The 16,526-nt window shown below is 51.3% G+C and overlaps 1 protein-coding gene across 1 annotated transcript in view; it reads right to left on the bottom strand.

Annotated features, from left to right (window-relative positions):
- LOC137352010 (serine-rich adhesin for platelets-like) overlaps positions 1-15,048 on the bottom strand; it is a 71,416-nt gene extending 56,368 nt beyond the window's left edge. Inside the window, exons 1-10 of the mRNA XM_068016988.1 lie at positions 14,886-15,048; positions 14,029-14,178; positions 11,295-11,444; positions 10,149-10,331; positions 8,055-8,138; positions 7,843-7,941; positions 5,831-5,914; positions 5,619-5,717; positions 3,607-3,690; positions 3,395-3,493 (exon numbers count right to left, since the gene is read on the bottom strand). Of these exons, the coding sequence (XP_067873089.1) occupies positions 3,395-3,493; positions 3,607-3,690; positions 5,619-5,717; positions 5,831-5,914; positions 7,843-7,941; positions 8,055-8,138; positions 10,149-10,331; positions 11,295-11,444; positions 14,029-14,178; positions 14,886-15,048 (1,195 nt within the window). The remainder of the gene's footprint in view (positions 1-3,394; positions 3,494-3,606; positions 3,691-5,618; positions 5,718-5,830; positions 5,915-7,842; positions 7,942-8,054; positions 8,139-10,148; positions 10,332-11,294; positions 11,445-14,028; positions 14,179-14,885) is intronic.
- Between the last annotated feature and the right edge of the window lie 1,478 nt (positions 15,049-16,526).

Here is a 16,526-nt window from a genome sequence, read left to right as displayed (position 1 = left end):
GAATGGAGCCAGCACCTGTAGAACTGTACCCCAGAATGGAGTTAACGCCTGTCGAACAGTACCCCAGGATAGAGTTAGTTCCTAGAGAACGGTACCCCAGGATGGAGTTAGTACCTGGAGAACAGTACCCCAGGATGTAGTTCGTGCCTGTAGAACTGTACCCCAGGATGGAGTCAGTGCCTGTGGAACTGTACCCCAGGATGGAGTTAGTGCCTGTAGCACTGTACCCCTGGATGGAGTCAGTGCCTGTAACACTGAACCCCAGAAGGGAGTAAGTGCCTACAGCAATGTACACCAGAATGGGGTCAGTGCCTGTACAACTGTGCCGCAGGATGGAGTCAGTGCCTCTAGCACTGTACCCCAGAATTGAGTATGTGCCTGTCGAACTGTAACCCAGGATGGAGTCAGTGCCTGCAGAAGAGTACCCCAGGATGGAGTCAGTGCCTGTAGAATTGTACCCCAGGGTGGAGTCTGTGCCTGTAGTACAGTACCCCAGGATGGAGTCAGTGCCTGTAGCACAGGATGGAGTCAGTGCCTGTAGAACAGTACCCCAGGATGGAGTCAGTGCCTGTCGAACAGCACCCCAGGATGGAGTCAGTGCCTTTAGAACTGTACCCCAGGATGGAGTTTGTGCCTGTAGAACTGTACCCCAGGATGGAGTCAGCACCTGTAGAACTGTACCCCAGAATGGAGTCAGTGCCTGTAGAACAGTACCCTAGAATGGAGTCAGTGCCTGTGGAACTGTACCCCGGAAAGGAGTCAGCAACTGTAGAAATGTACCCCAGAATGGAGTTAGTGCCTTTAGAACTGTACCGCAGAATGGAGTCAGTGCCTGTTGAACGGACCCCAGAATGGAGCCAGCACCTGTAGAACTGTACCCCAGAATGGAGTCAGTGCCTGTAGAACTGTACCCCAGAATGGAGTCAGTGCCTGTAGAACTGTACCCCAGAATGGAGTCAGTGCCTGTCGAACAGTCCCCCAGAATGGAGCCAGCACCTGTAGAACTGTACCCCAGGATGGAGTTAGTGCCTGTCGCACTGTACCCCAGAATGGAGTCAGTGCCTGTAGAACTGTACCCCAGAATGGAGTCAGTGCCTATAGAACTGCACCCCAGAATGGAATCAGTACCTGTTGAACTGTACCCCAGAATGGAGTTAGTGCCTGCAGAACTGTACCCCAGAATGGAGTCAGCACCTGTAGAACTGTACCCCAGAATGGAGTTAGTGCCTTTAGAACTGTACCCCAGAATGGGGTCAGTGCCTGCAGAACAGTACCCTAGAATGGAGTCAGTGCCTGTGGAACTGTACCCCAGAATGGAGTCAGCACCTGTAGAACTGTACCCCAGAATGGAGTTAGTGCCTTTAGATGTGTACCGCAGAAAGGAGTCAGTGCCTGTTGAACGTACCCCAGAATGGAGCCAGCACCTGTAGAACTGTACCCCAAAATGGAGTCAGTGCCTGTAGAACTGTACCCCAAAATGGAGTCAGTGCCTGTAGAACTGTACCCCATAATGGAGTCAGTGCCTGTAGAACTGTACCCCAGAATGGAGTCAGTGCCTGTTGAACTGTACCCCAGAATGTAGTCAGTGCCTGTAGAACTGTACCCCAGAATGGAGTCAGTGCCGATAGAACTGTACCCCAGAATGGAATCAGTACCTGTTGAACTGTACCCCAGAATGGAGTTAGTGCCTGTAGAACTGTACCCCACGATGCAGTTAGTGCCTGTAGCATTATACCCCAGATTGGAGTCGGTGCCTGTAGAACAGTACCCCAGAATGGAGTCAGTGCCTGTTGAACAGTACCCCAGAATGGAAACAGTGCCTGTTGAACTGTACCCCGGATGGAGTTAGTGCCTGTAGAACTGTACCCCTCAATGGAGTCATTGCCTGTCGAACAGTAACCCAGAATGAATTCAGTGCCTGTTGAACTGTACCCCAGAATGGTGTCAGTGCCTGTTGAACTATACCCCAGGATGGAGTCAGTGCCTGTAGAACTGTACCCCAGAATTTATTCAGTGCCTGCTGAACTGTACCCCAGGATGGAGTCAGTGCCTGTGGAACTGTACCCCAGGATGGAGTTAGTGCCTGTAGCATTGTACCCCAGGATGGAGTCAGTGCCTGTAACACTGAACCCCAGAAGGGAGTAAGTGCCTACAGCACTGTAAACCAGAATGGGGTCAGTGCCTGTACAACTGTGCCGCAGGATGGAGTCAGTGCCTCTGGCACTGTACCCCAGAATTGAGTATGTGCCTGTAGAACTGTAACCCAGGATGGAGTCAGTGCCTGTTGAACTGTACCCCAGGATGGAGTCAGTGCCTATAAAACTGTACCCCAGGATGGAGTTCGTGCCTGTTGAACTGTACCCCAGAATGGTGTCAGTGCCTGTTGAACTATACCCCAGGATGGAGTCAGTGCCTGTAGAACTGTACCCCAGAATTTATTCAGTGCCTGCTGAACTGTACCCCAGGATGGAGTCAGTGCCTGTAACACTGAACCCCAGAAGGGAGTAAGTGCCTATAGCACTGTACACCAGAATGGGGTCAGTGCCTGTACAACTGTGCCGCAGGATGGAGTCAGTGCCTCGAGCACTGTACCCCAGAATTGAGTATGTGCCTGTCGAACTGTAACCCAGGATGGAGTCAGTGCCTGCAGAAGAGTACCCCAGGATGGAGTCAGTGCCTGTAGAATTGTACCCCAGGGTGGAGTCTGTGCCTGTAGTACAGTACCCCAGGATGGAGTCAGTGCCTGTAGCACAGGATGGAGTCAGTGCCTGTAGAACAGTACCCCAGGATGGAGTCAGTGCCTGTAGAATTGTACCCCAGGATGGAGTCAGTGCCTGTCGAACAGCACCCCAGGATGGAGTCAGTGCTTTTAGAACTGTACCCCAGGATGGAGTTTGTGCCTGTAGAACTGTACCCCAGGATGGAGTCAGCACCTGTAGAACTGTACCCCAGAATGGAGTCAGTGCCTGTAGAACAGTACCCTAGAATGGAGTCAGTGCCTGTGGAACTGTACCCCAGAAAGGAGTCAGCAACTGTAGAAATGTACCCCAGAATGGAGTTAGTGCCTTTAGAACTGTACCGCAGAATGGAGTCAGTGCCTGTTGAACGTACCCCAGAATGGAGCCAGCACCTGTAGAACTGTACCCCAGAATGGAGTCAGTGCCTGTAGAACTGTACCCCAGAATGGAGTCAGTGCCTGTAGAACTGTACCCCAGAATGGAGTCAGTGCCTGTCGAACAGTCCCCCAGAATGGAGCCAGCACCTGTAGAACTGTACCCCAGGATGGAGTTAGTGCCTGTCGCACTGTACCCCAGAATGGAGTCAGTGCCTGTAGAACTGTACCCCAGAATGGAGTCAGTGCCTATAGAACTGCACCCCAGAATGGAATCAGTACCTGTTGAACTGTACCCCAGAATGGAGTTAGTGCCTGCAGAACTGTACCCCACGATGCAGTTAGTGCCTGTAGCACTATACCCCAGATTGGAGTCGGTGCCTGTAGAACAGTACCCCAGAATGGAAACAGTGCCTGTTGAACTGTACCCCGGATGGAGTTAGTGCCTGTAGAACTGTACCCCTCAATGGAGTCATTGCCTGTAGAACAGTAACCCAGAATGAAGTCAGTGCCTGTTGAACTGTACCCCAGGATGGAGTCAGTGCCTGTAGAACTGTACTCCTGGATGGAGTCCGTGCCTGCAGAACAGTAACCCAGAATGAAGTCAGTGCCTGTAGAATTGTACCCCAGGATGGAGTCTGTGCCTGTCGTACAGTACCCCAGGATGGAGTCAGTGCTTGTAGCACAGGATGGAGTCAGTGCCTGTAGAACAGTACCCCAGGATGGAGTCAGTGCCTGTAGAATTGTACCCCAGGATGGAGTCAGTGCCTGTCGAACTGCACCCCAGGATGGAGTCAGTGCCTTTAGAACTGTACCCCAGGATGGAGTTTGTGCCTGTTGCACTGTACCCCAGGATGGAGTCAGCACCTGTAGAACTGTACCCCAGAATGGAGTCAGTGCCTGTGGAACTGTACCCCAGAATGGAGTCAGCACCTGTAGAACTGTACCCCAGAATGGAGTTAGTGCCTTTAGAACTGTACCGCAGAATGGAGTTAGTGCCAGCAGCACTGTATCCCAGAATGGAGTCAGCCCCTGTAGAACTGTACCCCAGAATGGAGTCTCTGCCTGCAGAACTGTACCCCAGGATGGATCAGTGCCTGTAGAACAGTACCCCAGAATGGAGCCAGCACCTGTAGAACTGTACCCCAGAATGGAGTTAACGCCTGTAGAACAGTACCCCAGGATAGAGTTAGTTCCTGGAGAACGGTACCCCAGGATGGAGTTAGTACCTGGAGAACAGTACCCCAGGATGTAGTTCGTGCCTGTAGAACTGTACCCCAGGATGGAGTCAGTGCCTGTGGAACTGTACCCCAGGATGGAGTTAGTGCCTGTAGCACTGTACCCCTGGATGGAGTCAGTGCCTGTAACACTGAACCCCAGAAGGGAGTAAGTGCCTACAGCACTGTACACCAGAATGGGGTCAGTGCCTGTACAACTGTGCCGCAGGATGGAGTCAGTGCCTCTAGCACTGTACCCCAGAATTGAGTATGTGCCTGTCGAACTGTAACCCAGGATGGAGTCAGTGCCTGCAGAAGAGTACCCCAGGATGGAGTCAGTGCCTGTAGAATTGTACCCCAGGGTGGAGTCTGTGCCTGTAGTACAGTACCCCAGGATGGAGTCAGTGCCTGTAGCACAGGATGGAGTCAGTGCCTGTAGAACAGTACCCCAGGATGGAGTCAGTGCCTGTAGAATTGTACCCCAGGATGGAGTCAGTGCCTGTCGAACAGCACCCCAGGATGGAGTCAGTGCCTTTAGAACTGTACCCCAGGATGGAGTTTGTGCCTGTAGAACTGTACCCCAGGATGGAGTCAGCACCTGTAGAACTGTACCCCAGAATGGAGTCAGTGCCTGTAGAACAGTACCCTAGAATGGAGTCAGTGCCTGTGGAACTGTACCCCAGAAAGGAGTCAGCAACTGTAGAAATGTACCCCAGAATGGAGTTAGTGCCTTTAGAACTGTACCCGAGAATGGAGTCAGTGCCTGTTGAACGGACCCCAGAATGGAGCCAGCACCTGTAGAACTGTACCCCAGAATGGAGTCAGCACCTGTAGAACTGTACCCCAGAATGGAGTCAGTGCCTGTAGAACAGTACCCTAGAATGGAGTCAGTGCCTGTGGAACTGTACCCCAGAAAGGAGTCAGCAACTGTAGAAATGTACCCCAGAATGGAGTTAGTGCCTTTAGAACTGTACCGCAGAATGGAGTCAGTGCCTGTTGAACGTACCCCAGAATGGAGCCAGCACCTGTAGAACTGTACCCCAGAATGGAGTCAGTGCCTGTAGAACTGTACCCCAGAATGGAGTCAGTGCCTGTAGAACTGTACCCCAGAATGGAGTCAGTGCCTGTCGAACAGTCCCCCAGAATGGAGCCAGCACCTGTAGAACTGTACCCCAGGATGGAGTTAGTGCCTGTCGCACTGTACCCCAGAATGGAGTCAGTGCCTGTAGAACTGTACCCCAGAATGGAGTCAGTGCCTATAGAACTGCACCCCAGAATGGAATCAGTACCTGTTGAACTGTACCCCAGAATGGAGTTAGTGCCTGCAGAACTGTACCCCACGATGCAGTTAGTGCCTGTAGCACTATACCCCAGATTGGAGTCGGTGCCTGTAGAACAGTACCCCAGAATGGAAACAGTGCCTGTTGAACTGTACCCCGGATGGAGTTAGTGCCTGTAGAACTGTACCCCTCAATGGAGTCATTGCCTGTAGAACAGTAACCCAGAATGAAGTCAGTGCCTGTTGAACTGTACCCCAGGATGGAGTCAGTGCCTGTAGAACTGTACTCCTGGATGGAGTCCGTGCCTGCAGAACAGTAACCCAGAATGAAGTCAGTGCCTGTAGAATTGTACCCCAGGATGGAGTCTGTGCCTGTCGTACAGTACCCCAGGATGGAGTCAGTGCTTGTAGCACAGGATGGAGTCAGTGCCTGTAGAACAGTACCCCAGGATGGAGTCAGTGCCTGTAGAATTGTACCCCAGGATGGAGTCAGTGCCTGTCGAACTGCACCCCAGGATGGAGTCAGTGCCTTTAGAACTGTACCCCAGGATGGAGTTTGTGCCTGTTGCACTGTACCCCAGGATGGAGTCAGCACCTGTAGAACTGTACCCCAGAATGGAGTCAGTGCCTGTGGAACTGTACCCCAGAATGGAGTCAGCACCTGTAGAACTGTACCCCAGAATGGAGTTAGTGCCTTTAGAACTGTACCGCAGAATGGAGTTAGTGCCAGCAGCACTGTATCCCAGAATGGAGTCAGCCCCTGTAGAACTGTACCCCAGAATGGAGTCTCTGCCTGCAGAACTGTACCCCAGGATGGATCAGTGCCTGTAGAACAGTACCCCAGAATGGAGCCAGCACCTGTAGAACTGTACCCCAGAATGGAGTTAACGCCTGTAGAACAGTACCCCAGGATAGAGTTAGTTCCTGGAGAACGGTACCCCAGGATGGAGTTAGTACCTGGAGAACAGTACCCCAGGATGTAGTTCGTGCCTGTAGAACTGTACCCCAGGATGGAGTCAGTGCCTGTGGAACTGTACCCCAGGATGGAGTTAGTGCCTGTAGCACTGTACCCCTGGATGGAGTCAGTGCCTGTAACACTGAACCCCAGAAGGGAGTAAGTGCCTACAGCACTGTACACCAGAATGGGGTCAGTGCCTGTACAACTGTGCCGCAGGATGGAGTCAGTGCCTCTAGCACTGTACCCCAGAATTGAGTATGTGCCTGTCGAACTGTAACCCAGGATGGAGTCAGTGCCTGCAGAAGAGTACCCCAGGATGGAGTCAGTGCCTGTAGAATTGTACCCCAGGGTGGAGTCTGTGCCTGTAGTACAGTACCCCAGGATGGAGTCAGTGCCTGTAGCACAGGATGGAGTCAGTGCCTGTAGAACAGTACCCCAGGATGGAGTCAGTGCCTGTAGAATTGTACCCCAGGATGGAGTCAGTGCCTGTCGAACAGCACCCCAGGATGGAGTCAGTGCCTTTAGAACTGTACCCCAGGATGGAGTTTGTGCCTGTAGAACTGTACCCCAGGATGGAGTCAGCACCTGTAGAACTGTACCCCAGAATGGAGTCAGTGCCTGTAGAACAGTACCCTAGAATGGAGTCAGTGCCTGTGGAACTGTACCCCAGAAAGGAGTCAGCAACTGTAGAAATGTACCCCAGAATGGAGTTAGTGCCTTTAGAACTGTACCCGAGAATGGAGTCAGTGCCTGTTGAACGGACCCCAGAATGGAGCCAGCACCTGTAGAACTGTACCCCAGAATGGAGTCAGCACCTGTAGAACTGTACCCCAGAATGGAGTCAGTGCCTGTAGAACAGTACCCTAGAATGGAGTCAGTGCCTGTGGAACTGTACCCCAGAAAGGAGTCAGCAACTGTAGAAATGTACCCCAGAATGGAGTTAGTGCCTTTAGAACTGTACCGCAGAATGGAGTCAGTGCCTGTTGAACGTACCCCAGAATGGAGCCAGCACCTGTAGAACTGTACCCCAGAATGGAGTCAGTGCCTGTAGAACTGTACCCCAGAATGGAGTCAGTGCCTGTAGAACTGTACCCCAGAATGGAGTCAGTGCCTGTCGAACAGTCCCCCAGAATGGAGCCAGCACCTGTAGAACTGTACCCCAGGATGGAGTTAGTGCCTGTCGCACTGTACCCCAGAATGGAGTCAGTGCCTGTAGAACTGTACCCCAGAATGGAGTCAGTGCCTATAGAACTGCACCCCAGAATGGAATCAGTACCTGTTGAACTGTACCCCAGAATGGAGTTAGTGCCTGCAGAACTGTACCCCACGATGCAGTTAGTGCCTGTAGCACTATACCCCAGATTGGAGTCGGTGCCTGTAGAACAGTACCCCAGAATGGAAACAGTGCCTGTTGAACTGTACCCCGGATGGAGTTAGTGCCTGTAGAACTGTACCCCTCAATGGAGTCATTGCCTGTAGAACAGTAACCCAGAATGAAGTCAGTGCCTGTTGAACTGTACCCCAGGATGGAGTCACTGCCTGTAGAACTGTACTCCTGGATGGAGTCCGTGCCTGCAGAACAGTAACCCAGAATGAAGTCAGTGCCTGTAGAATTGTACCCCAGGATGGAGTCTGTGCCTGTCGTACAGTACCCCAGGATGGAGTCAGTGCTTGTAGCACAGGATGGAGTCAGTGCCTGTAGAACAGTACCCCAGGATGGAGTCAGTGCCTGTAGAATTGTACCCCAGGATGGAGTCTGTGCCTGTCGAACTGCACCCCAGGATGGAGTCAGTGCCTTTAGAACTGTACCCCAGGATGGAGTTTGTGCCTGTTGTACTGTACCCCAGGATGGAGTCAGCACCTGTAGAACTGTACCCCAGAATGGAGTCAGTGCCTGTGGAACTGTACCCCAGAATGGAGTCAGCACCTGTAGAACTGTACCCCAGAATGGAGTTAGTGCCTTTAGAACTGTACCGCAGAATGGAGTTAGTGCCAGCAGCACTGTTTCCCAGAATGGAGTCAGCCCCTGTAGAACTGTACCCCAGAATGGAGTCTCTGCCTGCAGAACTGTACCCCAGGATAGAGTTAGTTCCTGGAGAACGGTACCCCAGGATGGAGTTAGTACCTGGAGAACAGTACCCCAGGATGTAGTTCGTGCCTGTAGAACTGTACCCCAGGATAGAGTCAGTGCCTGTGGAGCTGTACCCCAGGATGGAGTTAGTGCCTGTAGAACAGTACCCCAGGATGGAGTCAGCACCTGTGGAACAGTACCCCAGGATGGATTCAGTGCCTGCTGAACTGTAGCCCAGAATGGAGTCAGTGCCTGTAGAACTGTACCCCAGGATGGATTTAGTTCCTGTAGAACTGTAACCCAGAATGAAGTCAGTGCCTGTTGAACTGTACCCCAGAATGGTGTCAGTGCCTGTTGAACTATACCCCAGGATGGAGTCAGTGCCTGTAGAACTGTACCCCAGAATTTATTCAGTGCCTGCTGAACTGTACCCCAGGATGGAGTCAGTGCCTGTGGAACTGTACCCCAGGATGGAGTTAGTGCCTGTAGCACTGTACCCTAGGATGGAGTCAGTGCCTGTAACACTGAACCCCAGAAGGGAGTAAGTGCCTATAGCACTGTACACCAGAATGGGGTCAGTGCCTGTACAACTGTGCCGCAGGATGGAGTCAGTGCCTCTAGCACTGTACCCCAGAATTGAGTATGTGCCTGTCGAACTGTAACCCAGGATGGAGTCAGTGCCTGCAGAAGAGTACCCCAGGATGGAGTCAGTGCGTGTAGAAGTGTACCCCAGGATGGTGTCTGTGCCTGTAGTACAGTACCCCAGGATGGAGTCAGTGCCTGTAGCACAGGATGGAGTCAGTGCCTGTAGAACAGTACCCCAGGATGGAGTCAGTGCCTGTAGAATTGTATCCCAGGATGGAGTCTGTGCCTGTCCAACAGCACCCCAGGATGGAGTCAGTGCCTTTCGAACTGTACCCCAGGATGGAGTCAGCACCTGTAGAACTGTACCCCAGAATGGAGTCAGTGCCTGTAGAACAGTACCCTAGAATGGAGTCAGTGCCTGTGGAACTGTACCCCAGAATGGAGTCAGCACCTGTAGAACTGTACCCCAGAATGGAGTTAGTGCCTTTAGAACTGTACCCCAGAATGGAGTCAGTGCCTGTAGAACAGTACCCGAGAATGGAGTCAGTGCCTGTGGAACTGTACCCCAGAATGGAGTCAGCACCTGTAGAACTGTACCCCAGAATGGAGTTAGTGCCTTTAGAACTGTACCGCAGAATGGAGTCAGTGCCTGTTGAACGTACCCCAGAATGGAGCCAGCACCTGTAGAACTGTACCCCAGAATGGAGTCAGTGCCTGTAGAACTGTACCCCAGGATGGAATCAGTACCTGTTGAACTGTACCCCAGAATGGAGTTAGTGCCTGTAGAACTGTACCCCACGATGCAGTTAGTGCCTGTAGCACTATACCCCAGATTGGAGTCGGTGCCTGTAGAACAGTACCCCAGAATGGAGTCAGTGCCTGTTGAACAGTACCCCAGAATGGAAACAGTGCCTGTTGAACTGTACCCCGGATGGAGTTAGTGCCTGTAGAACTGTACCCCTCAATGGAGTCATTGCCTGTGGAACAGTAACCCAGAATGAAGTCAGTGCCTGTTGAACTGTACCCCAGGATGGAGTCAGTGCCTGTTGAACTGTACCCCAGGATGGAGTCAGTGCCTGTAGAACTGTACTCCTGGATGGATTCCGTGCCTGCAGAACAGTAACCCAGAATGAGGTCAGTGCCTGTACAATTGTACCCCAGGATGGAGTCTGTGCCTGCAGGACAGTACCCCAGGATGGAGTCAGTGCTTGTAGCACAGGATGGAGTCAGTCCCTGTAGAACAGTACCCCAGGATGGAGTCAGTGCCTGTAGAATTGTACCCCAGGATGGAGTCTGTGTCTGTCGAACAGCACCCCAGGATGGAGTCAGTGCCTTTAGAACTGTACCCCAGGATGGAGTTTGTGCCTGTAGAACTGTACCCCAGGATGGAGTCAGCACCTGTAGAACTGTACCCCAGAATGGAGTCAGTGCCTGTAGAACAGTACCCTAGAATGGAGTCAGTGCCTGTGAAACTGTACCCCAGAATGGAGTCAGCACCTGTAGAACTGTACCCCAGAATGGAGTCAGTGCCTGTAGAACTGTACCCCAGAATGGAGTCAGTGCCTGTAGAACTGTACCCCATAATGGAGTCAGTGCCTGTAGAACTGTACCCCAGAATGGTTTCAGTGCCTGTCGAACAGTCCCCCAGAATGGAGCCAGCACCTGTAGAACTGTACCCCAGGATGGAGTTAGTGCCTGTCGCACTGTACCCCAGAATGGAGTCAGCACCTGTAGAACTGTACCCCAGACTGGAGTCAGTGCCTTTCGCACTGTACCCCAGGATGGAGTTAGTGCCTGTAGAGCTGTACCCCAGAATGGAGTCAGTGCCTGTAGAACTGTACCCCAGAATGGAGTCAGTGCCTATAGAACTGTACCCCATAATGGAATCAGTACCTGTTGAACTGTACCCCAGAATGGAGTTAGTGCCTGTAGAACTGTACCCCACGATGCAGTTAGTGCCTGTAGCACTGTACCCCAGATTGGAGTCAGTGCCTGTAGAACAGTACCCCAGAATGGAGTCAGTGCCTGTTGAACAGTACCCCAGAATGGAAACAGTGCCTGTTGAACTGTACCCCGGATGGAGTTAGTGCCTGTAGAACTGTACCCCTCAATGGAGTCATTGCCTGTCGAACAGTAACCCAGAATTAAGTCAGTGCCTGTTGAACTGTACGCCAGGATGGAGTCAGTGCCTGTAGAACTGTACTCCTGGATGGAGTCCGTGCCTGCAGAACAGTAACCCAGAATGAAGTCAGTGCCTGTTGAACTGTACCGCAGGATGGAGTCACTGCCTGGAGAACTGTACCCCAGGATGGAGTCAGTGCCTGTGGCACTGTACCCCAGGATGGAGTCAGTGCCTCTAGAACTGTACCCCAGGATGGAGTCAGTGCCTGTAGAACTATACCCCAGAATGGAGTTAGTGCCTGTAGACTTGTACCCCATGATGGAGTTAATGCCTGTTGCACTATACCCCAGATTGGAGTCAGTGCCTGTAGAACAGTACCCCAGAATGGAGTCAGTGCCTGTTGAACAGTACCCCAGAATGGAATCAGTGCCTGTTGAACTGTACCCCAGAATGGAGTTAGTGCCTGTAGAACTGTACCCCAGAATGGATTTAGTGCCTGTCGCACTATACCCCAGATTGGAGTCAGTGCCAGTAGAACAGTACCCCAGAATGGAATCAGTACCTCTTGAACTGTGCCCCAGAATGGAGTTAGTGCCTGTAGAACTGTACCCCACGATGGAGTTAGTGCCTGTCGCACTATACCCCAGATTGGAGTAAGTGCCTGTAGAACAGTACCCCAGAATGGAGTTAGTGCCTGTAGAACTGTACCCCTGGATGGAGTCAGTGCCTGGAGAACAGTAACCCAGAGTGAAGTCAGTGCCTGTTGAACTGTACCCCAGGATGGAGTCAGTGCCTGTAGAACTGTACCCCAGGATGGAGTTACTGCCTGTGGCACTCTACCCCAGGATGGAGTCAGTGCCTGTAGAACTGTACCCCAGGATGGAGTCAGTGCCTGTAGCACTGTCCCCCAACTTGGAGTTAGTGCCTGTTACACTGTACCCCAGAATGGAGTCCATGCCTTTCGCACTGTACCCCAAGAAGGGGTCAGTGCGTGTACAATTGTACCCCAGGATGGAGTCAGTGCCTGTAGAACTCTACCCCAGGATGGAGTCAGTGCCTTTAGAACATTACTCCAGGATGGTGTCAGAGCCTGTAGAACTGTACCCCGGGATGGAGTCAGTGCCTGTTGAACAGTACCCCAGAATGGAATCAGTGCCTGTTGAACTGTACCCCAGAATGGAGTTAGTGCCTGTAGAACTGTACCCCAGAATGGAGTTAGTGCCTGTCGCACTATACCCCAGATTGGAGTCAGTGCCTGTAGAACAGTACCCCAGAATGGAATCAGTACCTGTTGAACTGTACCCCAGAATGGAGTTAGTGCCTGTAGAACTGTACCCCTGGATGGAGTCAGTGCCTGTAGAATATTAACCCAGGATGGAGTTACTGCCTTTGGCACTGTACCCCAGGATGGAGTCAGTGCCTGTAGAACTGTACCCCAGGATGGAGTCAGTGCCTGTAGCACTGTACCCCAACTTGGAGTTAGTGCCTGTTACACTGTACCCCAGAATGGAGTCCGTGCCTTTCGCACTGTACCCCAGGAAGGGGTCAGTGCCTGTACAACTGTACCCCAGTATGGAGTCAGTGCCTGTAGAACTGTACCCCAGGATGGAGTCAGTGCCTGTAGAACATTACTCCAGGATGGTGTCAGTGCCTGTACAACATTACCCCAGGATGGAGTCAGTGCCTGTACAACTGTACCCCAGGATGGAGTCAATGCCTGTAGAACAGTACCCCAGGATGGACTTGTGCCTGTAGAACTGTACCCCAGGATGGGGTCAGTGCCTGTAGAACAGTACCCAAAGATGGAGTCAGTGCCAGTAGAACTGAACCCCAGGATGGAGTTAGTGCCTGTAGAACTGTACCCCAGGATGAGGTCAGTGCCTGTAGAACTGTACCCTAGAATGGAGTTCGTGCCTGTAGAACAGTACCCCAGGATGGAGTTAGTGCCTGTTGAACTGTAACCCAGGATGGAATTAGTGCGTGTGGAGCTGTACCCCAGGATGGAGTTAGTGCCTGTCGAACTGTACCCCAGTATGGAGTTAACGCCTGTAGAACAGTACCCCAGGATAGAGTTAGCACCTGGAGAACAGTATCCAGGATGGAGTCAGTGCCTGTAGAACAGTAACCCAGGATGGAGTCAGTGCCTGTTGAACTGTACCCCGGATGGAGTTAGTGCCTGTTGAACTGTACCCCAGAATGGGATTGGTGCCTGTGGAACAGTACCCCAGGATGGAGTTAGTGCCTATAGAACTGTACTCCAGCTTGGAATTAATGCCTGCTGAACAGTACCCCAGAATGGAGTTAGTGCCTTTAGAACTGTACCCCAGAATGGAGTCAGTGCCTGTAGCACTGTACCCAAGGATGGAGTAATGCCTGTAACACTGAACCCCAGAAGGGAGTCAGTGCCTGTAGCACTGTACCCCAGTATGGAGTTAACGCCTGTCGAACAGTACCCCAGGATAGAGTTAGTACCTAGAGAACAGTACCCCAGGATGGAGTTAGTACTTGGAGAACAGTACCCCAGGATGGTGTTAGTGCCTGTACAACAGTACCCCAGGATGGATTTAGTGCCTGTAGAACAGTACCCCAGGATGGACTTAGTGCCTGTCGAACTGTACCCCAGTATGGAGTTAACGCCTGTAGAACAGTACCCCAGGATAGAGTTAGCACCTGGAGAACAGTACCCTCGGATGGAGTTAGTGCCTGTAGAATTTTCCCCCAGGATGGAGTTAGTGCCTGTAGAACTTTACCCTCGGATGGAGTTAGTGCCTGTAGAACTGTCCCCCAGGATGGAGTTAGTGCCTGGAGAACTGTACTCTCGGATGGTGTCAGCACTTCATAGAAGAGGTGAGGAAATTAAAGTGAAACACAGCAGAGAATGAAACAGGGTGCTAATTTGGAAATTCAGAAGGGGAAAGAGGGAAGGTAAGTGGGAAGAATATATTGGAAGGGTATATAACCAGTGCAAACTTTAAACTTTGCGTGCCTGGGGAAAATGTTTCTTTTGGTTTGAAATTATAAGAATGTGAGAAGTTTGTCAGAGAATCTAAACAGAAGAAATACCAAACTCTGTGTGAGACACAGAGCAGCACATCTGCAAAAGGTTTACAATCTCTCCCAGGGAGTGGCAGGGCTTTTTATGATTTGGCGGGGGACTGGTTGCAATTTATTGCAATCATTACATAGACCAGCCTTCTCCCACCCCTGTACTCAGGAGGACCGAGTCACTGTGCACAGGTTAAAAGAGAAACAATGACCAGATGTGCTGCTGCAATGAATATATCAGGATGTTAGGCTTGAAGTGGACAGTGGGAATGGGAGACGTGGGGGAGGGAGGGAAAGGAGGAAAGCAGCAGCGAACTGGACAGTGCAAGCTGACATTGTGATATGTTTATTGTGACTTTCAGCACACATGTGCAAACCTGGCAAGCATGCAAGCAAATCTTTTCATTACACACAGGATTTTGTTGCTTTTTGAATTCTGTCTGTAGAGCGACAGGAGGATTATAAATTCATTAAAATAAATCTCTCCCTCCCCCACCTCTCCGCTCCCCTCCACTCATCTCCCAAAGGCTGGGCCTTCGCTTGCCTATGTCCAGCCGCCCATTTTTCATGCACAAGCTTTGACAGGCCATTCGACTGCATGGGCGAGGAAAGTGAACACTTTCTGAGCCCAATACTGTCCACAGCTGCCGGTCACACATGGGCACGTTCCAGCAGGGGGCACTGAAGAGTCATAGGTCAGTGAGAAGCACGGCAGATGGTCAACCTCCCAAGCTCAGGGACACTCCAGCCATTTGTAGTGACCATGTGAACACAAACCATCCCCACTACACCTGTGAGGCATTTGTGTTCAGGAGACTGTGTTTTCACTGTTTTCAGTCATCTGCAGTTTGTGTTCAGGAGAGTGTGTTTACACTGTGCTCAGAAATCTGCGGTTTGTGTTCAGGAGAGTGTGTTTACACTGTGCTCTCAGATCTGAGGTTTGTGTTCAGGAGACTGTGTTTACACTGTGCTCAGTGATCTGGAGTTTGTGTTCAAGAGACTGTTTACACTGTGCTGTGTGATCTGGAGTATCTGTTCAGGAGAGTGTGTTTACACTGTGCTCTGTGATTTGGAGTTTGTGTTCAGGAGAGTGTGTTTACACTGTGCTCTGTGATCTGGAGTTTGTGTTCAGGAGAGTGTGTTTACACTGTGCTCCGTGATCAGGAGTTTGAGTTCAGGAGAGTGTGTTTACACTGTGCTGTGTGATCTGGAGTTTGTGTTCAGGAGAGTGTGTTTACACTGTGCTCTGTGATCTGGAGTTTGTGTTCAGGAGAGTGTGTTTACACTGTGCTCAGTGATCTGGAGTTTGTGTTCAGGAGAGTGTGTTAAGACTGTGCTCAGTGATCTGGAGTTTGTGTTCAGGAGACTGTGTTTACACTGTGCTCAGTGATCTGGAGTTTGTGTTCAGGAGAGTGTGTTTACACTGTGCACAGTGATCTGGAGTTTGTGCTCAGGAGACAGTGTTTACACTGTGCTCTGTGATCTGGAGTATCTGTTCAGGAGAGTGTGTTACGACTGTGCTCAGTGATCTGGAGTTTGTGTTCAGGAGAGTGTGTTTACACTGTGCTCAGTGATCTGGAGTTTGTGTTCAGGAGACTGTGTTTACACTGTGCTCAGTGATCTGGAGTTTGTGTTCAGGAGAGTGTGTTTACACTGCTCTGTGTTCTGAGGGTTGTGTTCAGGAGAGTGTGTTTACACTGTGCTCAGTGATCTGGAGTTTGTGTTCAGGAGACTGTGTTTCCACTGTGCTCTGCGATCAGGAGTATCTGTTCAGGAGAGTGTGTTAAGACTGTGGTCAGTGATCTGGAGTTTGTGTTCAAGAGACTGTGTTTACACTGTGCTGTGTGATCTGGAGTATGTGTTCAGGAGATTGTGTTTACGCTGTGCTCAGTGATCTGGAGTTTGTGTTCCGGAGAGGGTGTTAAGACTGTGCTCAGAAATCTGAGGTTTGTATTCATGAGAGTGTGTTTCTACTGTGCTCTGTAATCTGAGGTTGGTGTTCGGGAGACTGTGTTTACACAGTGCTCTGTGATCTGAGGCTTGTGTTCGGGAGACAGTGTTTACACTGTGCTCTGTGATCTGAGGTTGGTGTTCAGGAGACTGTGTTTACACTGTTCTCAGAAATCTGAGGTTTGTG

This window comes from Heterodontus francisci, chromosome 37 (genome assembly GCF_036365525.1).
Source record: "Heterodontus francisci isolate sHetFra1 chromosome 37, sHetFra1.hap1, whole genome shotgun sequence".
NCBI classification, from domain to species: domain Eukaryota; kingdom Metazoa; phylum Chordata; class Chondrichthyes; order Heterodontiformes; family Heterodontidae; genus Heterodontus; species Heterodontus francisci.
Note: the sequence above shows the minus strand (reverse complement) of the source record. Positions and strands in the feature narration are given on the sequence as shown.